At 49.2% G+C, this 23053-nt stretch overlaps 1 protein-coding gene across 1 annotated transcript in view; it reads left to right on the plus strand.

The window, feature by feature from the left end:
- Positions 1-23053, plus strand: part of LOC140409350 (centrosome-associated protein ALMS1-like) — a 71948-nt gene that overhangs the window by 17304 nt on the left and 31591 nt on the right. Inside the window, exons 3-7 of the mRNA XM_072497774.1 lie at positions 865-1077; positions 2390-2637; positions 5247-5421; positions 6532-6592; positions 9012-9111. Coding sequence (XP_072353875.1) covers positions 865-1077; positions 2390-2637; positions 5247-5421; positions 6532-6592; positions 9012-9111 — 797 coding nt within the window. The remainder of the gene's footprint in view (positions 1-864; positions 1078-2389; positions 2638-5246; positions 5422-6531; positions 6593-9011; positions 9112-23053) is intronic.

The following is a 23053-nucleotide window of genomic DNA, read 5'->3' on the forward strand; positions in this document are numbered from 1 at the left end:
AATGAGAGGTGATCCCATTGAAGTCTACAATTGACAGAGTAGACACTGCGAGGTTGCTTCCCCTGGCTGGGGAACCTGGAAAAAGGGATACTTTATGCATAGACTCAGGATAAGGGCCTTGCTGGCTCTGCCCCTTGCTGCCTCTGCCCCTTGCTGCCTCTGCCCCTTGCGCCCCCTGCTGCCTCTGCCCCCTGCTGCCTCTGCCCCCTGCTCGCTCTGCCCCCTCCCCCGGGCTCCTCCCTTGCCACGGGCCCCTCCATCGCCCCGGGCCCTTCTCCGCCCCCCGGGCCACCACGTCCCGTCTCGTCTTACTCCATTTCGCCCCGACCTGGCCTCACCGTCCCTGGCCCTGCCCATATGCCCTTCCTTGCCTACAACTCCGCCCCCCCCTCGCATTGCCTCCCCACCCTGCCTTGCCCTGCCCTGCCCCTACTCCACATCTGCATTCCCCACCCCTCACTGCCCCCACAACCCGACCCTGCCTTGCCCTGCACCTACTCCTCTCCTGCCAAACCCCCCCCCCCCCCAACCTGACCCCGCCCTGGGCCCCTCCCCCGCCCTGGGCCCCTCCCCCACCTCGGGCCCCTCCCCCGCCTCGGGCCCCTCCCCTGCCTCGGGCCCCTCCCCCGCCCGGGCCCCTCCCCTGCCCCGGGCCCCTCCCCTGCCCCGGGCCCCTCCCCTGCCCCGGGCCCCTCCCCTGCCCCGGGCCCCTCCTCAGCCCCGGGCCCCTCCTCAGCCCCAGGCCCCTCCTCACCCAGAACCCCCATCCCCATCTCACTTAGCCTCTGCTATAATCAAGGCAGGCTCTCCCTCAATCCACCTTTCTCTGTTTATAATAAGTGCTGCTTGAATGTCTTCTGCCAGAGTCTCTGGAGATTCTCCCAAGTGCTAAGGGGAGACGGACCCGCGATGTAGGAGTGACCTTCCCTTCACCAGATTCAAACCCCAACCTTCACCGTCCCGCTGCCCTGGGCAGCCAGCGTCACCACTCTGCCTCGCCCACTGGCCGCAAATCCTCCAGTGCCAAGGACAGGAAGAAGACGGGAAGCTCGCAGACTCTGAGGGGCCCCGGGCCAGGTGAGCTATCATTCCGCCAGGAGTCAACCACTCGGTTTGTCACCAAGTGTCTGAATGTGATTGCTGCATTGCTGCTCTGTAAACGTTTTGAGGAATATGAAGTAAAGGTGGAGAAATGGAGATTCAAGGTCAGCTGAATGGCCTCCTTCTGTTCCTGTGTAACAGGTTTGAGGGGCTGAATGGCCTCCTTCTGTTCCTGTGTAACAGGTTTGAGGGGCTGAATGGCCTCCTGTTCCTGTGTAACAGGTTTGAGGGCCTGAATGGCCTCCTTCTGTTCCTGTGTGACACACTCAAGAGGGGCTGAATGGCCTCCTTCTGTTCCTGTGTAACAGGTTCGAGGGGCTGAATGGCCTCCTGTTCTTGTGTAACAGGTTTGAGGGGCTGAATGGCCGCCTCCTGTTCCTGTGTAACAGGTTTGAGGGGCTGAATGGCCTCCTGTTCCTGTGTAACAGGTTTGAGGGGCTGAATGGCCTCCTTCTGTTCCTGTATGACATACTCAAGAGGGGCTGAATGGCCTCCTTCTGTTCCTGTGTAACGGGTTCGAGGGGCTGAATGGCCTCCTGTTCCAGTGTAACAGGTTTGAGGGGCTGAATGGCCTCCTTCTGTTCCTGTGTGACACACTCAAGAGGGGCTGAATGGCCTCCTCATGTTCCTGTGTAACACACACGAGAGGGGCTGAATGGCCTCCTTCTGTTCCTGTGTAACAGGTTCGAGGGGCTGAATGGCCTCCTGTTCCTGTCTAACAGGTTCGAGGGGCTGAATGGCCTCCTGTTCCTGTGTAACAGGTTTGAGGGGCTGAATGGCCTCCTGTTCCTGTGTAACAGGTTTGAGGGGCTGAATGGCCTCCTGTCCCTGTCTAACAGGTTCGAGGGGCTGAATGGCCTCCTGTTCCTGTGTAACAGGTTTGAGGGGCTGAATGACCTCCTGTTCCTGTGTAACAGGTTCGAGGGGCTGAATGGCCCCCGCCTGTCCCTGTGAGTTTTTACCTATGAAGCCTTTATCTCTTCAATTCCAAGTGGCCCTCTTTCCAAACCACTAGCCCCAAAATCTAAACTGTTTTGAGAATATATACGTCCACTGTTCTTGGGGTAACATTATTTTGAGCACACTTTCTGGGATGAATGCTAAGATTCTACTGTTTTTCTTGGATTCCCCACTGGAACGAGGAGTTACCCCCTCAATACCTCCCCCCAATATTTCAGTGGATTCTCCAGTGTGATTTGTTATTGGCATTTGGGGCATGGTTTGTCCAGTTTGATAACTTGTGCGCTGGGATTGAGAGCTAATCTGTGTGTATTTTATCAATCTCCAGCCTGGTTCATTCCTGCCAGCGAGCTGAAGTGGGCCTCGAGGAAAGAGAATGTTCCAGGACCCCGCCACAGTCCCACTTCGGGCAATTTTCCATTGTTGCCATCGACCACCGTGTGCAGAGAGCCACTGCGAGAGAGGCAACTCCAGCAGCAATGGATCAGTGATACTGCGAGATGCTGGGAGCCGGAGCCTGCCCTGATCGCTGCTGCTCTGAGGAACCCCTCCCCCTTAATACGTATCACCTTGAAAGTAAGGAAAGCATGTGTGTCTCTGATAATGGTGAAGGTTTGCTGAGGCAGGCGCACACTGCTCCGATGATAAAGTTCCACATGTGAGGCTTTGAGGAAGAGTAAAGTCCCCCGTAATCAGGGTGTGTTAGCTCAGTGAATGAAGCTTCCTCATTAAACAATGGTAATGGTGAATGAGGGAGTGTGTGGTAGAGACATTTTAACATTCAGCAGCAAGAGTTAATAACAAATGGGGAGAACGTGCAGACTCCACACATAAGACCATCAGACATAGGAGCAGAATTAGGCCACTCGGCCCATCGAGTCTGCCCTGCTATTCAATCATGGTTGACATTTTCTCATCCCCATTCTCCTGCCTTCTCCCCATAACCCCTGATCCCCTTACCAATCAAAAACCTATCTGTCTCTGTCTGAAAGACACTCCTCAGTGTTTTAGCCTCCACAGCCTTCTGCGGCAAAGAGTTCCACAGACTCACCACCCTCTGGCTGAAGAAATTCCTCCTCATCGCTGTTTTAAAGGATCGTCCCTTTAGTCTGAGATGGTGTCCTCTGCTTCTAGTTTTTCCTACAATTGGAAACATCCTCTCCACGTCCACTCTATCCAGGCCTCGCAGTATCCTGTAAGTTTCAATAAGATTCACCCTCATCCTTCTAAACTCCGACTACAGACCCAGAGTCCTCAACCGTTTCTCATAATACTAGTTCTTCATTCCAGGGATCATTCTTGTGAACCTCCTCTGGACCCTTTCCAAGGCAGCACATCCTTCCTTAGATACGGGGCCCAAAACTGCTCACTGCATGGACAGCACGGTAGCATTGTGGATAGCACAATTGCTTCAGGGTCCCAGGTTCGATTCCGGCTTGGGTCACTGTCTGTGCGGAGTCTGCACATCCCTCCCCCGTGTGTGCGTGGGTTTCCTCCGGGTGCTCCGGTTTCCTCCCACAGTCCAAAGCTGTGCAGGTTAGGTGGATTGGCCGTGATTAATTGCCCTTAGTGTCCAAAATTGCCCTTCGTGTTGGGTGGAGTTACTGGGTTATGGGGATAAGGTGGAGGTGTGGACCTTGGGTGGGGTGCTCTTTCCTAGAGCCGGTGCAGACTCGATGGGCCGAATGGCCTCCTTTTGCACGGTAAATTCTATGAATATTCCAAATGGGGTCTGACCAGAGCCTTATACAGCCTCAGAAGTACCTCCACAGACAGTGACCCAGCAGGGAATCAAACCTGGGACCCTGGGAGCTGTGAAACAACAATGCTAACCACTACGCTACCATGCCCCCCCCCCCCCCCCCCCCCCCCCCCCCCCCCCCCCCTTTGCCACCGTGTCATTTATGTTCCTTTTGCCAGTCACTTTACATCTCTGCCCTCTGGTTTTCAACAGAACGAGGCCCTTCAGCCCATCATGTCTGTGCTGCCCGGCAAGTATTTATCTATTCTAATCCTATTGTCCAGCACTTGGTTCGTAGCCTTGTTTGCTGTGGTGTTTCAAGTCCTCATCTAAATGCTTCTTAAATGTTATGAGGATTCTGCCTCACTCTTTCAGGCAGCGAGTTCCAGATTCCCAGCACCCACTGGGTAAAACGGTTGTTCCTGTAAATCTCCTGCCCCCTGTTATTGGCTCCTCCATTCAGGAGAAACGTTTCTTCCGATCTATCCTTTCTAGGACCCTCATGATCTTAAAAACACCTCAATCAGGTTCCCCCTCCGCCTTCTCTGCTCCAGGGAAAACAACCCCAGTCTATCCAACCTCGCTTCGTAGCTGAAACGCTCCATCCCAGGCAACATCCTGGTGAATCTCCTCTGCAGCCTCTCCAGTGTAATCGCATCCTTCCTATAGTGAGGTGACCAGAACTGCACACAGTGCTCCAGCTGTGACCTAACCAGTGTTTTATACAGCTCCATCAGACCCTCCCTGCTCTTATATTCTATGTCTCGGTTACTCAAGGCAAGTATTCCATGTACCATCTTAATCACCTTATCTACCCGTCCTGCGGTCTTCAGGGATCTATGGTCATACACCCCAAGGTCCCTCTGGTCTGCGGTACTTCCTAGAGTCCTACTGGTCATTGTGCATTCCTTTGCTTTGTTAGTCCTATCAAAATGCCAACACTTCACACTTTTCAGGGTTAAATTTGCCACTGTTCTGTCCATCTGACCAGTCCGTCTATAACCTAAGGCTTTTCTCCTCACTGTTTACCACACCCTCAATTTTTGTGTCATCTGCGAACTTACTGATCATACCCCCCCCACATTCACGTCCAGATATTAATGTACACGACATGTTGAGAATGGCAAGGGTGTAATTTTGGGATTGATGAAGTGGGGGAGGGGTGACGATGGGATAAGGAGGAAGGGGAAGGTTGATGTGGGGACGGGGTCGTCACGTGCCAGAGAATTTCTCTGTGAGCCGAGGAAGCAGTCTGGGAACGTGCTGAACCGGGATAATGGCTGCTGGGCACAGCAACAGTATCCCAGCAGAGAATCGGCATCTTGAGAGAAGGCAGACCACTCCCTGAGGTCAGGAGTGAATCCAGGACTGCCCTGGTGTCCTGTGGCTCAAGACCAAGTCTGGAATTACGCCCACAGGTCTCTTTTGTTTTGCTGTTTGACAGGAGGCCTTGCACATGAACAGACCGGATTTCATCTCCCATTCCCGACAGCGGATGAGGCGTCTGGAGCTACTGATGGAAGAGAGGAAGATACAAAGCATCCTGCAGAGTGAAAGAGAGAGACTTTTCAACCAGCCCCAGGACAGCGGCCCCAGGAACTGGAAGGGCTGTCAGCTTGGTAAGGAAGGATGTACACACCCTTCCATATCACACCTCGTGGACAACACAGAACTGGTCCAGTTGGGCCACACGAGCGTCTACTGACCCTGCTTAACCTCGCCACGATCAACCTGTAAACCATTTTATACTCTACGTGGGATAGCTGTCATTCAGAACTAATTTAGTGCTCATGTTCCTGAGCTAGGGGCTTATATTAAAAATCTGACATTTAAAAAGCTGGGATCAGTAAAAGTGGCCACGACGGTTCTGTTCAAAATTCAGCTGGTTTACAAATGAGACCTGCTGTCCTTTGACCCTGTTGTGAGTCTAAATGTGATTCCCAATACCACACTAATGTGACTCAATTTTAACTGCCCTCTGATGTGGTCCAGCACACCATTCAGATGTATCTGAGATTTCTGGGATGGGAAATGGGATAGGATGGACTTGTCAGCGACACTTATATCCTCGTGGAATCCCTACAGTGCAGAAGGACAGCTTTCGACCCATCGAGTCTGCACCAACCCTCTGAAAGAGCCCCCTGCCCAGGGCCCACTCCCTTGCCTAATTCCATAACCCCACCTAACCTACATATCCTTGGACACTAAGAGGGATTTAGCATGGTCAATCTTCCCCACTTGCACATCTTTGGAGTGTGGGAGGACCGGAGGAAACCCACGCAGACACGGGGAGAAAGTGCAGACTCCGCACAGACAGTCACCTGAGGTCGGAATTGAACCCGGGACCCTGGAGCTGTGAGGCAGCAGTGTTAACCACCGTGCCGCCCCAACCCTGCACCTCTGTGGTGTCAACCTTCAATGGCTAATTGGATAGAAAACAACCAAGCCAGAGCCGTATTCAAAGACAAATAAAACTCTCGTCTACGATCATCACCACTTTCCCCTCTATACTCTTTTGAGGACGTCAAATCAAATTTAAGCAATTAACAAAATAAGGTGATATCCGGGGACACTGTTTCCATATGCACCCAGTGATGTGCTTACCCAATTAACCTCTAATTGCTAAAACACTTGTAAACTATTTCCTATTTCCGATCCGAGCACGTGCTTTGTTGTCAGTGTTCAGAATGTTTACCCCACACCAGAATCACCTCTCTTGTATTTTACAGCTGAAGCCATTTTATTGAAGAAGAAAATCCCAAAGAGGGAAATGTTTGACAGGTCCAAGCGGTGAGTGTTACTTTGGTGAACACAAGAAAATAGCAGCAAGAGTGGACCACGTGGCCCATTGAGCCTGCTCCGTCACTCAATACGATCAGGGCTGATTTGGGTTTCAACTCCATCTTCCCACCTACTCCCCATATTCCCAGAGAGAGGAAAAACCTGTCCCTCCCCGATCCGCAAAGAATCCTGCGACGGAACATCCACAACCCTTTGGGTGAAGTAATTTCTCCTCGTCGCCGTCCAAAATGATTGGCCCCTCATGTCGGCACTGTTCTCTCAGCGTCCACCTTCTCTGGCCCCTCCACAATCTTCCGATGGTGGTGTTGAGCTGCTTTGTGGTCCTGTTGGTGTCACAATCCTGGCAATAGGCCCCACAAACAGACACAGTGGCCCCTCCCTGTGCTGTAACCTTCCTATGGTTCCACAAACAATGCACACCCCTGCACAACCCAGGATTCTGCCCTCTTTCCTCACAACACCGATCCCACAGCAATCCAACCTGGGCAAGGTGGTCAGTTCCAATCGCACCAGCTCAACGCTGTATGAGATTGAATTCCATAAATCTGGTTGTTTGTGGACTGAATGGGGAGAGGGTCCGTGCCCTGGGGGAGGGAGGAGACGGAGAGGGTCCGTGCCTGGGGGAGGGAGGAGACGGAGAGGGTCCGTGCCTGGGGGAGGGAGGAGACGGAGAGGGTCCGTGCCTGGGGGAGGGGGTAGAGCGGGAGGGAGTGCGTCCTGGGGGAGGGTGTAGGGGGAGAGGGTCCGTGCCCTGGGGAGGGAGTAGAGGGGGAGGGGTGTGTCCTGAGGGAGGGAGTAGAGGGAGAGGGAGTGTGTCCTGGGGGAGGGAGTAGAGGGGGAGGGAGTGTGTCCGGGGGGAGAGAGTAGAGGGGAGGGACTGTGTCCTGGGGGAGGGAGTAGAGGGGGAGGGAGTGTGTCCGTGGGGAGAGAGTAGAGGGGGAGGGAGTGTGTCCTGGGGGGAGTAGAGGAGGAGGGACCATGCCCTGAGAGGGGGGAGGGAGTAGAGGAAGAGGGCATGTGTCCTGGGGGGAGGGAGTGTGTCCTGGGGGAGGGAGTAGAGGGAGAGGGTCCGTGCCCTGGGGGATGGAATAGAGGGGGAGGGACTGTGACCTGGGGGAGGGGGAGGGAGTGTGTCCTGGGGGAGCGAATAGAGGGGGAGGGACTGTGTCCTGGGGGAGGGAGTAGAGGGGGAGGGAGTGTGTCCTGGGGAGGGAGTAGAGGGAGAGGGACTGTGTCCTGGGGGAGGGAGTAGAGGGGGAGGGAGTGTGTCCTGGGGGAGGCAATAGAGGGAGAGGGAGTGTGTCCTGGGGAGGGAGTAGAGGGGGAGGGACTGTGTCCTAGGGGAGGGAGTAGAGGGGGAGGGGTGTGTCCTGGGGGGGAGGGAGTAGAGGGGGAGGGAGTGTGTCCTGGGGGGAGGGAGTAGAGGGGGAGGGAGTAGAGGGGGAGGGAGTGTGTCCTGGGGGAGGGAGTGTGTCCGGGGGGAGGGAGTAGAGGGGGAGGGAGTGTGTCCGGGGGGAGGGAGTAGAGGGGGATGGGTGTGTCCTGGGGGAGGGAGTAGAGGGAGAGGGAGTGTGTCCTGGGGGAGGGAGTAGAGGGAGAGTGAGTGTCCTGGGGGGAGGGAGTAGAGGGGGAGGGAGTGTGTCCTGGGGGGAGGGAGTAGAGGGGGAGGGAGTGTGTCCTGGGGGGAGGGAGTAGAGGGGGAGGGAGTGTGTCCTGGGGGGAGGGAGTAGAGGGGGAGGGTGTGTCCTGGGGGAGGGAGTAGAGGGGGAGGGAGTGTGTCCTGGGGGGAGGGAGTAGAGGGGGAGGGAGTGTGTCCTGGGGGGAGGGAGTAGAGGGGGAGGGAGTAGAGGGGGAGGGAGTGTGTCCTGGGGGAGGGAGTAGAGGGGGAGGGAGTGTGTCCGGGGGGAGGGAGTAGAGGGGGAGGGAGTGTGTCCGGGGGGAGGGAGTAGAGGGGGAGGGAGTGTGTCCTGGGGGGAGGGAGTAGAGGGGGAGGGAGTGTGTCCTGGGGGAGGGAGTAGAGGGGGAGGGAGTGTGTCCTGGGGGAGGGAGTAGAGGGGGAGGGAGTGTGTCCTGGGGGAGGGAGTAGAGGGAGAGGGTCCTTGTCCTGGGGGAGGGAGTAGAGGGGAGGGAGTGTGTCCTGGGGGAGGAAGTAGAGGGAGAGGGTCCGTGCCCTGGGGGAGGGTGTGCGTCCTGGGGGAGGGAGTAGAGGGAGAGGATGTGCGACCTGGGGGTGACGAGTGTTCATGTCTGTGGGGAGAGGGCCGCGACCCAGAATGGTGCAGTGGGCAGGACTATTGTGAGTGAACGCAAGGTCAGCTGAAACTTCATCATTGACAAGCCTTGGGTCCCGAGGCAGGTGGTCATGTGCTTGCATTTCACTGACGTCCTTCATCTGCCCCTTTTGCAGTCTGTACGAACAGCTTCCTGAGGTCAGCAGGAAACGAGAGGAGGACCGGCGAAGGGCAGAGTATCAGACCAACAGACTGAAGGCTCAGCTATACAAACAGGTAGGCCTCACTCACCAGCTCCAACAGGTAGGCCTCACTCACCAGCTCCAGCAGGTAGGCCTCACTCACCAGCTCCAGCAGGTATGCCTCACTCACCAGCTCCAACAGGTAGGCCTCACTCACCAGCTCCAACAGGTAGGCCTCACTCACCAGCTCCAACAGGTAGGCCTCACTCACCAGCTCCAGCAGGTAGGCCTCACTCACCAGCTCCAACAGGTAGGCCTCACTCAACAGCTCCAACAGGTAGGCCTCACTCCCAGCTCCAGCAGGTAGGCACTCACCAGCTCCAACAGGTAGGCCTCACTCACCAGCTCCAGCAGGTAGGCCTCACTCACCAGCTCCAGCAGGTAGGCCTCACTCACCAGATCCAACAGGTAGGCCTCACTCAACAGCTCCAACAGGTAGGCCTCACTCCCAGCTCCAGCAGGTAGGCACTCACCAGCTCCAGCAGGTAGGCCTCACTCACCAGCTCCAGCAGGTAGGCCTCACTCACCAGCCAGAATAGGTAGGCCTCACTCACCAGCTCCAACAGGTAGGCCTCATTCACCAGCTCCAGCAGGTAGGCCTCATTCACCAGCTACAGCATGTAGGCCTCATTCACCAGCTCCAGCAGGTAGGCCTCACTCACCAGATCCAACAGGTAGGCCTCACTCACCAGCTCCAGCAGGTAGGCCTCAATCATTAGACAGAGCCTGGAGCAGTGACACATTCCTGCCCAACCTGTCATTCAACAGTCGGAAACTGGGAACGAACATAGAGCATAGAACGCACAGTGCTGAAGGAGGCCATTCGGCCCATCGAGTCTGCACCGACCCACTTAAGCCCTCACTTCCACCCTATCCCCGTAACCCAATAACCCCCCCTAACCTTTTTTGTCACTAAGGGCAATTTATCATGGCCAATCCATCTAACCTGCACGTCTTTGGACTGTGGGAGGAAACCGGAGCACCCGGAGGAAACCCACGCAGACACAGGGAGATCATGCAGACTCCGCACAGATAGTGACCCAGCAGGGAATCGAACCTGGGACCCTGGCGCTGTGAAGCCACAGTGCTATCCACTTGTGGTACCGTGCTACCGTTGCCTGCCATGCGGCACCTTGTCAAAGGCTTTACTGAAGTCCATGTAAACAACATCCACCGCTCTACCCTCATCAATCATCTTTGTCACCTCCTCAAAAAAGAGCTCCATCATAGCCACTGCTTAACTTGATCACTCTTATACACCGTGTGAAAGTGCAACTACACCCCGAGGGCACAGCCTCAGACTGAAGGGACAACACTGAGATGAGGAGGGATTTCTTCAATCAGAGGGTGGTGAATCTGTGGAACTCATTGACACAGAAGGCTGTGGAGATCAAATAACAAGACAGCACAGGAACAGGCCCTTCGGCCCTCCAAGCCTGTACTGGTCATGATACCAACCTTGACCAAAACCCTCAGCACTTCCTTGTGCCGTATCCCTCTATACCCGTCCTATCCATGTGTTTGTCAAGATGCCTTTTGAACGCCGTTAATGTATCTCCTTCCACAACCTCCCCTGGCAACGCGTTCCAGACACTCATCACCCTCTGTGTAAAAAACCTGCCTCGCACATCTCCTCTAAACGTTGCCCCACGGACCTTAAACCCCTGCCCCCTGGTGACTGACCCCTCCACCCTGAGAAAGAGTGACTGCCCATCCACTCTATCCATGCCCCCTCAATCTTGTAGACCTCTATCAGGTCACCCCTCAATCTCCGTTGTTCTAATGAAAACAGTCCGAGTCTATTCAGCCTCTCCACATAGCTAACACCCTCCAGACCAGGCAACATCCTGGTAAACCTCCTCTCCACCCTCTCCAAAGCCTCCACATCCTTCTGGTAGTGTGGCGACCAGAATTGTGTGCAATATTCCAAGTGCGGCCTTACCAAGGTTCTGTACAACTGCAGCATGACTTGCCAGTTTTTATACTCGATGCCCCGTCCAATGAAGGCAAGCATTCCGTATGCTTTCTTGACTACCTTGTCCGCTTGTGTTGCCACTTTCGAAGATCTGTGGACCTGCACGCCCAGATCTCTCTGACTTTCTATATTCCTAAGAGTTTTACCATATTATATACCGCGGTATATTTCCCCCCGATGTTAGACCTACCAAAATGCATTACCTCACTTTTGTCCGGATTAAACTCCATTTGCCATTTCTCTGCCCATGTCTCCAAGAGACTTTTTCCCAGAGTAGAGAGGTCAATTACTGGGAGGCATAGGTTTAAGGTGCGAGGGGCAAGGTTTAGAGGAGATGTACGAGGTAACTTTTTTACACAGAGGGTAGTGGGTGCCTGGAACTCGCTGCCGGAGGAGGTGGTGGAAGCAGGGACGATAGTGACATCTAAGGGGCATCTTGACAAATACATGAATAGAATGATAATAGAGGGATATGGACCCCGAAAGTGTAGAAGATTTTAGTTTAGAGTGCAGCATGGTCGTCACAGGCTTGGAGGGCCGAAGGGCCTGTTCCCGTGCTGTACTTTTCTTTGTTCTTTGTTCTATCTATGTCCTGCTGTATCCTCTGACAATCCTCAACACTATCTGCCACTCCACCAACCTTGGTGTCATTCGCCAACTTACTAATCAGACCGGCTAAATTTTCCTCCAAATCGTTTATGTATACTACAAACAACAGAGGCTCCAGCACAGATCCCTGTGGAACACCACTAGTCACAACCTTCCATTCAAAAAAACACCCTTCTATGCTACCCTTTGCCTTCTGACCGAGCCAATTCTGTATCCATCTCGCCACCTCGCCTCTGATCCCGTGTGACTTCACCTTTTGTATCAGTCTGCCATGAGGCACCTTGTCAGAGGTTTTACTGAAGACCATGTAAACAACATCCACCACTCTACCCTCATCAATCATCTTTGTCACCTCCTCAAAAAACTCGATCAAGTTAGTGAGGCACGACCCCCCCCTCACAAAACCATGCTGTCTATCGCTAATGAGTCTTTCTGTTTCCAAATGGATATAAATCCTGTCCTTGAGAATTCTCTCCAATTATTTACCTACTACCGACGTGAGGCTCACTGCCCTACAGTTTCCTGAATTATCCCCGCTCCTTTCTTAAACAGCCATACCACATTAGCTATTTTCCAGTCCTCTGGGATCTCACCTTTAGACAATGAGGATACGAAGATGTCAGTCAAGCCCCAGCAATTTCCTCCCTTCTCTCAGTATTCTGGGGTAAATCACATCCGGTCCAGGAGACTTATCTACCTTAATACCTTTTTAAAAGACCCTCCTTTTCGATGTTAACATGACCCAGACTGTTCTTTGGTGAACACTGAGGCAAAGAACTCATTTCGTACCTCGCCTATTCCCTCTGGCTCAACACGTAGATTCCCCTCACTGCCCACCCTCTTGCTTTTTACATATGAATAAAAAGATTTGGGATTCACCTTAATCCTACTTGCCAAGGACTTTTCATGACCCCTCCTAGCCCTCCTAATTGCCCGATTAAGTACCTTCCTACTGTCGTTATACTCCTCAACGGTTTTGACTGTCCCCACCCTTCTACACCGTACAAAAGTCACCTTTTTCTTTTTGACGAGGTTCACAATATCCCTCGTTATCCAAGGCTCCCTAAGCTTCCCATACTTATCCTTCGTTCCCTCAGGAACTTGACTTTCCTGAATCCTAATCAACTGTCGCTTGAAAGACTCCCACAGGTCCGATGTTGATTTACCCTCCAACAGCCGCACCCAATCCAAATTCTTCAATTCCTGTCTAATGTTATTGTCATTTGCCTTTCCCCAGTTTAGTACCTTAACGCGAGGGTTACCCTCACCCCTGTCCAAAAGAACCCTAAAACGTACGGAATTGTGGTCAAATCAATTAGTGTCTTTAAGACAGAGATAGATAGGTTCTTGATTAATAAGGGGATCGGGGTTGCGAGGAGAAGGCAGGAGAATGGGGCGAGAAACATATCAGCCATAATTGAATGGCGGAGCAGACTTGATGGGCTGAATGGTCTAATTTTGCTCCTATGTCTCATGGTCTTATGGAACTGATTGAGGCCAAGTCCAAAGCTACTGTCTGCACATTCAGTCATCAGTTAGTAGGACTACAGCCCCAGAACATGTTCCACAGGGGCCAGGGCTCATAGAGTGCCGATCCTGCACTCCGGCACTGATAGACTGACGGTCCCATGTTCTGGTGCTGGCGGAGTGACGATCCCGCGGTGCTAGTGGAGTGACGATTCCGCGGCGCTGGAGGAGTGACGGTCCCAACGCCACGGCGCAGGTAGAGTGACGGTCCCGCACCACGGAGTGATGGTCCCGCGGAGCTAACTGAATAACGGTCCCGCGTCCTGGTGATCAAGGACAGCACGGTTGCACAGTGGTTAGCACTGTTGCTTTACAGCGCCAGGGACCCAGGTTTGATTCCCGGCTTGGGTGAATGTGCGGAGTCTGCACATTGTCACCGTGTCTGCGTGGGTTTCCTCCGGGTGCTCCGATTTCCTCCCACAAGTCCCGAAAGAAGTGCTGTTAGGTGAATTGGACATTCTGAATTCTCCCTCTGTGTACCCGAACAGGCGCCGGAGTGTGGCGACTAGGGGATTTTCACAGTAACTTCATTGCAGTGTTAATGTAAGCCTACTTGTGACAATAAAGATTATTATTATCCTCTCCAAGGAGAACACTTGCTCTTGTACTCGAGGCCCCTATTAATAAAACCCAGAATACTCTCTGCTTTATTGACTGCTCTCTCCACCTGTCCTACCACCTTCAATGACGAATGCACAAATACACCCAGGTCCCTCTGCTCCTGAACGCCTTTAAAAATGTTGTTCCTTATTTTATATTGTCTCTCCATGTTCTTCGCAAAATGAACCACCTCACACTTCTCCACATTGAACTTGATCAGCAACCTGTATGCCCACTTTGCCACTTCTCTGTGTCCTTTTGAAGTTCTGTGAGCCCTCCGTGCAGGTAACAACCTTCCCAGTTTTGTGCCATCCCTAAACTTTGAAATTGTCCCCTGCTCACCAAGATCTAGATCATTAATACATATCCGGAAAAGCAAGAGTCCCAATAATGACTCCTGGGGAACACTACTAGAAACCATCGTCCAGCCTGAGAAATATCCATTGCCCATTAATCTCTCTTTCCTATTATTCAGCCAATTTTGTATTCTTATTGTTGCTGTCTCTTTTATTCCACGAGCTATAACTTTTCTTCCAAGTCTGTTGTGTGGCACTGTATTGAATGCCTTCTTGTACATCTCATCAACGACATTGCTGTCATCAACCCTTTCAGTTACCTCTTCAAAAAACTCCTGCAAGTTAGTTGAACACTCGGGTGGATACTCTGCTGCCTGCCCCCGGTAGTGGGGTTACTGATCCAGTGGAGAATCGAGCATCAGGTAGAAAACGGATTGGCGCCAAGCCCATTCTGATGCTCCAGCCCCCTGCCGACGGCGGCAGAGAGCTACATGCCCCGCAAAGCGGGCGGGTGCAAATGGGTCATCTGAGCTGCTTTGTGTCTGATTAACAAACTGGAAACCCGGTCCTCCAGGCCCCGTGATGCTCCGGTCTCGCTCGGCTGGCATTCGGCTGGATGAGGGCAAGTATCAAGCCCGGCCATGACGCAGTGGGTCAAGGGGGTCATTATTTAACGTCGGTGCCTCCAAATTCCACCGGAGGGCGGGGGTCATGCTTAACTGCATCTCCAGTACCCTGCTGTGAATCTAACCACAATGTTTAGAAGCATCTCGGAGGCAAGTGTTTTCACTTCCTCTTTTTTCTCAACAAAAAACACAACTTTTAATGTGTTGAGGACTTGCCAATCATAGCTAGGTGTCTTCTCAGTCCCAGTGTCCCTGGAATCTAAAGCCCTCCCTCCTGCACTACCTTTCCAACCACACATTCATCTGCCTCATCTTCTATTCCTGTAACAAAAGAGAAAATGCTGGAAAATCTCAGCAGGTCTGGCAGCATCTGTAGGGAGAGAAAAGGGCTAACGTTTCGAGTCCGATGACTCTTTGTCAAAGCTTCTATTTCTGTACTTAGTTCCCTGTACTAATGGGAGTAATCCAGATTACTACATTTGAGATCCTCCTTGCTAATTTTCTAACTAGCTCCCTAAATTCTGATTTCGGGACCAAATCCCCCTTCCGTCCCGAATCATTGGTGCCAACGTGGACCACAATCTCTGTCTGCTCCCCCTCTACGAAAAGAATGACGGTATCTTGACCCTGGCATTAGGGAGACAAAATACCACCCTGAAGTCACAGAAATGCCTGTCTGACCCCCTAACTAAGGAATCCCCTATTACACCTTCCTTTCTCCCTCCCCTCCTCTCTGATTGCAGCCCCTGAGGATCCACCCTCTCACCAGTTTCCAAAATGGAAAACTATTCCCAAGTGAGCTCTTGCTCCGGGGGCTCTTGCACTACCTGCCTACTTCTCCAGGACTGTCTGGTGGTCACCCATTCCCTCTCTGCTCTGGACTCTTAACCTTGCTATTAGACCCTAACGTTCCCTTGTGTCACCGTACTGTATTAGATCCTAACGTCCCCTTGTATCCCTGTACTGTATTAGATCCTAACGTCCCCTTGTATCACCGTACTGTATTAGACCCTAACGTTCCCTTGTATCCCTGTACTGTATTAGATCCTAACGTTCCCTTGTATCACCGTACTGTATTAGACCCTAACGTTCCCTTGTATCACCGTACTGTATTAGACCCTAATGTTCCCTTGTATCACCGTACTGTATTAGATCTTAACGTTCCCTTGTATCCCTGTACTGTATTAGATCCTAACGTTCCCTTGTATCCCTGTACTGTATTAGTTCCTAACATTCCCTTGTATCACCGTACTGTATTAGATCCTAACGTTCCCTTGTATCACCGTACTGTATTAGATCCTAACGTTTTCTTGTATCCCTGTACTGTATTAGATCCTAACGTTCCCTTGTGTCACCGTACTGTATTAGATCCTAACGTTCCCTTGTGTCACCGTACTGTATTAGATCCTAATGTTCCCTTGTATCACCGTACTGTATTAGATCCTAACGTTCCCTTGTGTCACCGTACTGTATTAGATCCTAACGTTCCCTTGTATCACCGTACTGTATTAGATCCTAACGTTCCCTTGTGTCACCGTACTGTATTAGATCCTAACGTTCCCTTGTGTCACCGTACTGTATTAGATCCTAATGTTCCCTTGTATCACCGTACTGTATTAGATCCTAACGTTCCCTTGTGTCACCGTACTGTATTAGATCCTAACGTTCCCTTGTATCACCGTACTGTATTAGATCCTAACGTTCCCTTGTATCACCGTACTGTATTAGATCCTAACGTTCCCTTGTATCCTTGTACTGTATTAGATCCTAACGTTCCCTTGTATCACCGTACTGTATTAGATCCTAACGTTCCCTTGTATTACCGTACTGTATTAGATCCTAACGTTGCCTTGTATCACCGTACTGTATTAGATCCTAACGTTCCCTTGTATCACCGTACTGTATTAGATCCTAACGTTCCCTTGTATCACCGTACTGTATTAGATCCTAACGTTCCCTTGTATCACCGTACTGTATTAGATCCTAACGTTCCCTTGTATCACCGTACTGTATTAGATCCTAACGTTCCCTTGTATTACCGTACTGTATTAGATCCTAACGTTCCCTTGTATCACCGTACTGTATTAGATCCTAACGTTCCCTTGTATCACCGTACTGTATTAGATCCTAACGTTCCCTTGTATCACCGTACTGTATTAGATCCTAACGTTCCCTTGTATCACCGTACTGTATTAGATCCTAACGTTCCCTTGTATCACCGTACTGTATTAGATCCTAACGTTCCCTTGTATCACCGTACTGTATTAGATCCTAACGTTCCCTTGTATCACCGTACTGTATTAGATCCTAACGTTCCCTTGTATCACCGTACTGTATTAGATCCTAACGTTCCCTTGTATCACCGTACTGTATTAGATCCTAACGTTCCCTTGTATCACCGTACTGTATTAGATCCTAACGTTCCCTTGTATCACCGTACTGTATTAGATCCTAACGTTCCCTTGTATCACCGTACTGTATTAGATCCTAACGTTCCCTTGTATTACCGTACTGTATTAGATCCTAACGTTCCCTTGTATCACCGTACTGTATTAGATCCTAACGTTCCCTTGTATCACCGTACTGTATTAGATCCTAACGTTCCCTTGTATTACCGTACTGTATTAGATCCTAACGTTGCCTTGTATCACCGTACTGTATTAGATCCTAACGTTCCCTTGTATCACCGTACTGTATTAGATCCTAACGTTCCCTTGTATCACCGTACTGTATTAGATCCTAACGTTCCCTTGTATTACCGTACTGTATTAGATCCTAACGTTCCCTTGTATCACCGTACTGTATTAGATCCTAACGTTCCCTTGTATCACCGTACTGTATTAGATCCTAACGTTCCCTTGTATCCCTGTACTGTATTAGATCCTAACGTTCCCTTGTATCACCGTACTGTATTAGATCCTAACGTTCCCTTGTATCACCGTACTGTATTAGATCCTAACGTTGCCTTGTATCACCGTACTGTATTAGATCCTAACGTTCCCTTGTATCACCGTACTGTATTAGATCCTAACGTTCCCTTGTATTACCGTACTGTATTAGATCCTAACGTTGCCTTGTATCACCGTACTGTATTAGATCCTAACGTTCCCTTGTATCACCGTACTGTATTAGATCCTAACGTTCCCTTGTATCACTGTACTGTATTAGATCCTAACGTTCCCTTGTGTCACCGTACTGTATTAGATCCTAATGTTCCCTTGTATCCTTGTACTGTATTAGATCCTAACGTTCCCTTGTATCACCGTACTGTATTAGATCCTAACGTTCCCTTGTATTACCGTACTGTATTAGATCCTAACGTTCCCTTGTATCACTGTACTGTATTAGATCCTAACGTTCCCTTGTGTCACCGTACTGTATTAGATCCTAACGTTCCCTTGTATCACCGTACTGTATTAGATCCTAACGTTCCCTTGTATCACCGTACTGTATTAGATCCTAACGTTCCCTTGTATCACTGTACTGTATTAGACCCTAACATTCCCTTGTATCACTGTACTGTATTAGACCCTAATGTTCCCTTGTATCACCGTACTGTATTAGATCCTAACGTTCCCTTGTATCACTACTGTATTAGACCCTAACGTTCCCTTGTATCACTGTACTGTATTAGACCCTAACATTCCCTTGTATCACCGTACTGTATTAGACCCTAACGTTCCCTTGTATCACTGTACTGTATTAGACCCTAACATTCCCTTGTATCACTGTACTGTATTAGACCCTAATGTTCCCTTGTATCACCGTACTGTATTAGATCCTAACGTTCCCTTGTATCACCGTACTGTATTAGATCCTAACGTTCCCTTTTGTCACCGTACTGTATTAGATCCTAACGTTCCCTTGTATCACCGTACTGTATTAGATCCCAACGTTCCCTTGTATCACTGTACTGTATTAGATCCTAACGTTCCCTTGTATCACTGTACTGTATTAGATCCTAACGTTCCCTTGTATCACCGCACTCTTTTAGACACTAACGTTCCCTTGTATCACTGTACTGTATTAGATCCTAACGTTCCCTTGTATCACTGTACTGTATTATATCCTAACGTTCCCTTGTATCACCGTACTGTATTAGATCCTAACGTTCCCTTGTATCACCATATTGTATTAGATCCTAACGTTCCCTTGTGTCACTGTACTGTATTAGATCCTAACATTCCCTTGTATCACTGTACTGTATTAGATCCTAACGTTCCCTTGTATCCCTGTACTGTATTAGATCCTAACATTCCCTTGTATCACCGTACTGTATTAGATCCTAACGTTCCCTTGTATCACCGTACTGTATTAGATCCTAACGTACCCTTGTATCATTACTGTATTAGATCCTAACGTTCCCTTGTATCACTACTGTATTAGACCCTAACGTTCCCTTGTATCACCGTACTGTTAAGATCCTAACGTTCCCTTGTATCACCGTACTGTATTAGATCCTAACGTTCCCTTGTAACACTGTACTGTATTAGACCCTAACCTTCCCTTGTATCACTGTACTGTATTAGACCCTAATGTTCCCTTGTATCACCGTACGGTATTAGATCCTAACGTTCCCTTGTATCACTACTGTATTAGATCCTAACCTTCCCTTGTATCACTGTACTGTATTAGACCCTAACGTTCCCTTGTATCACCGTACTGTATTAGATCCTAACGTTCCCTTGTATCACCGTACTGTATTAGATCCTAACAATCCCTTGTATCCTTGTACTATATTAGATCCTAACGTTCCCTTGTATCACCGTACTGTATTAGATCCTAACGTTCCCTTGTATCACTGTACTGTATTAGACCCTAACGTTCCCTTGTATCACTGTACTGTATTAGACCCTAATATTCCCTTGTATCACCGTACTGTATTAGATCCTAACGTTCCCTTGTATTACCGTACTGTATTAGATCCTAACGTTCCCTTGTATCCTTGTACTGTATTAGATCCTAACGTTCCATTGTATCACCGTACTGTATTAGATCCTAACGTTCCCTTGTGTCACCGTACTGTATTAGATCCTAACGTTCCCTTGTATCAGCGTACTGTATTAGATCCTAACGTTCCCTTGTATCACTGTACTGTATTAGATCCTAACGTTCCCTTGTATCCTTGTACTGTATTAGATCCTAACGTTCCCTTGTATCACCGTACTGTATTAGATCCTAACGTTCCCTTGTATTACCGTACTGTATTAGATCCTAACGTTCCCTTGTGTCACCGTACTGTATTAGATCCTAACGTTCCCTTGTATCAGCGTACTGTATTAGATCCTAACGTTCCCTTGTATCACTGTACTGTATTAGATCCTAACGTTCCCTTGTATCCTTGTACTGTATTAGATCCTAACGTTCCATTGTATCACCGTACTGTATTAGATCCTAACGTTCCCTTGTGTCACCGTACTGTATTAGATCCTAACGTTCCCTTGTATCAGCGTACTGTATTAGATCCTAACGTTCCCTTGTATCCCTGTACTGTATTAGATCCTAACGTTCCCTTGTATCCTTGTACTGTATTAGATCCTAACGTTCCCTTGTATCACCGTACTGTATTAGATCCTAACGTTCCCTTGTATTACCGTACTGTATTAGATCCTAACGTTCCCTTGTATCACTACTGTATTAGATCCTAACGTTCCCTTGTGTCACCGTACTGCATTAGATCCTAACGTTCCCTTGTATCACCGTACTGTATTAGATCCTAACGTTCCCTTGTGTCACCGTACTGTATTAGATCCTAACGTTCCCTTGTATCCTTGTACTGTATTAGATCCTAACGTTCCCTTGTATCACCGTACTGTATTAGATCCTAATGTTCCCTTGTATTACCGTACTGTATTAGATCCTAACGTTCCCTTGTATCACTACTGTATTAGATCCTAATGTTCCCTTGTGTCACCGTACTGTATTAGATCCTAACGTTCCCTTGTATCACTACTGTATTAGACCCTAACGTTCCCTTGTATCACCGTACTGTATTAGATCCTAACGTTCCCTTGTATTACCGTACTGTATTAGATCCTAACGTTCCCTTGTATCACTACTGTATTAGATCCTAATGTTCCCTTGTATCACCGTACTGTATTAGATCCTAACGTTCCCTTGTATCACTACTGTATTAGATCCTAACGTTCCCTTGTATCACTGTACTGTATTAGACCCTAACGTTCCCTTGTATCACTGTACTGTATTAGATCCTAACGTTCCCTTGTATCACCGTACTGTATTAGATCCTAACGTTCCCTTGTATCCTTGTACTGTATTAGATCCTAACGTTCCCTTGTATCACCGTACTGTATTAGATCCTAACGTTCCCTTGTATTACCGTACTGTATTAGATCCTAACGTTCCCTTGTATCCTTGTACTGTATTAGATCCTCACGTTCCCTTGTATCACTGGACTGTATTAGACCCTAACGTTCCCTTGTATCCCTGTACTGTATTAGATCCTAACGTTCCCTTGTATCACTGTACTGTATTAGACCCTAACGTTCCCTTGTATCCCTGTACTGTATTAGATCCTAACGTTCCCTTGTATCACTGTACTGTATTAGACCCTAACGTTCCCTTGTATCCCTGTACTGTATTAGATCCTAACGTTCCCTTGTATCCCTGTACTGTATTAGATCCTAACGTTCCCTTGTATCACTGTACTGTATTAGACCCTAACGTTCCCTTGTATCCCTGTACTGTATTAGATCCTAACGTTCCCTTGTATCACTGTACTGTATTAGACCCTAACGTTCCCTTGTATCACCGTACTGTATTAGATCCTAACGTTCCCTTGTATCACCGTACTGTATTAGATCCTCACGTTCCTTTGTATCACCGTACTGTATTAGACCCTAACGTTCCCTTGTATCACCGTACTGTATTAGATCCTAACGTTCCCTTGTGTCACCGTACTGTATTAGATCCTAACGTTCCCTTGTATTACCGTACTGTATTAGATCCTAACGTTCCCTTGTATCACTGTACTGTATTAGATCCTAACGTTCCCTTGTATCACCGTACTGTATTAGATCCTCACGTTCCTTTGTATCACCGTACTGTATTAGATCCTAACGTTCCCTTGTATCACCGTACTGTATTAGATCCTCACGTTCCTTTGTATCACTGTACTGTATTAGACCCTAACGTTCCCTTGTATCACCGTACTGTATTAGACCCTAACGTTCCCTTGTATCCCTGTACTGTATTAGATCCTCACGTTCCTTTGTATCACCGTACTGTATTAGATCCTAACGTTCCCTTGTATCACCGTACTGTATTAGATCCTAACGTTCCCTTGTATCACCGTACTGTATTAGACCCTAACGTTCCCTTGTATCCCTGTACTGTATTAGATCCTAACGTTCCCTTGTATCACTGTACTGTATTAGACCCTAACGTTCCCTTGTATCACCGTACTGTATTAGACCCTAACGTTCCCTTGTATCCCTGTACTGTATTAGATCCTCACGTTCCTTTGTATCACCGTACTGTATTAGACCCTAACGTTCCCTTGTATCACCGTACTGTATTAGATCCTCACGTTCCTTTGTATCACCGTACTGTATTAGATCCTAACGTTCCCTTGTATCCTTGTACTGTATTAGATCCTAACGTTCCCTTGTATCACCGTACTGTATTAGATCCTAACGTTCCCTTGTATCACCGTACTGTATTAGATCCTAACGTTCCCTTGTATCACCGTACTGTATTAGATCCTAACGTTCCCTTGTGTCACCGTACTGTATTAGATCCTAACGTTCCCTTGTATCACCGTACTGTATTAGATCCTAACGTTCCCTTGTGTCACCGTACTGTATTAGATCCTAACGTTCCCTTGTATCACCGTACTGTATTAGATCCTAACCTTCTTGTATCCTTGTACTGTATTGGATCCTAACGTTCCCTTGTATCACTGTACTCTATTAGATCCTAACGTTCCCTTGTATCACTGTACTGTATTAGATCCCAACGTTCCCTTGTATCCTTGTACTGTATTAGATCCTAACGTTCCCTTGTATCACCGTACTGTATTAGATCCTAACGTTCCCTTGTATCAGCGTACTGTATTAGATCCTAACGTTCCCTTGTATCGCTGTACTGAATTAGACCCTAACGTTCCCTTGTATCACTGTACTGTATTAGACCCTAATGTTCCCTTGTATCACCGTACTGTATTAGATCCTAACGTTCCCTTGTATCACTACTGTATTAGATCCTAACCTTCCCTTGTATCCTTGTACTGTATTAGATCCTAACGTTCCCTTGTATCACTGTACTGTATTAGATCCTAACGTTCCCTTGTATCCTTGTACTGTATTAGATCCTAACGTTCCC

The sequence above is a fragment of the Scyliorhinus torazame genome, chromosome 3, assembly GCF_047496885.1.
Source record: "Scyliorhinus torazame isolate Kashiwa2021f chromosome 3, sScyTor2.1, whole genome shotgun sequence".
NCBI lineage: Eukaryota > Metazoa > Chordata > Chondrichthyes > Carcharhiniformes > Scyliorhinidae > Scyliorhinus > Scyliorhinus torazame.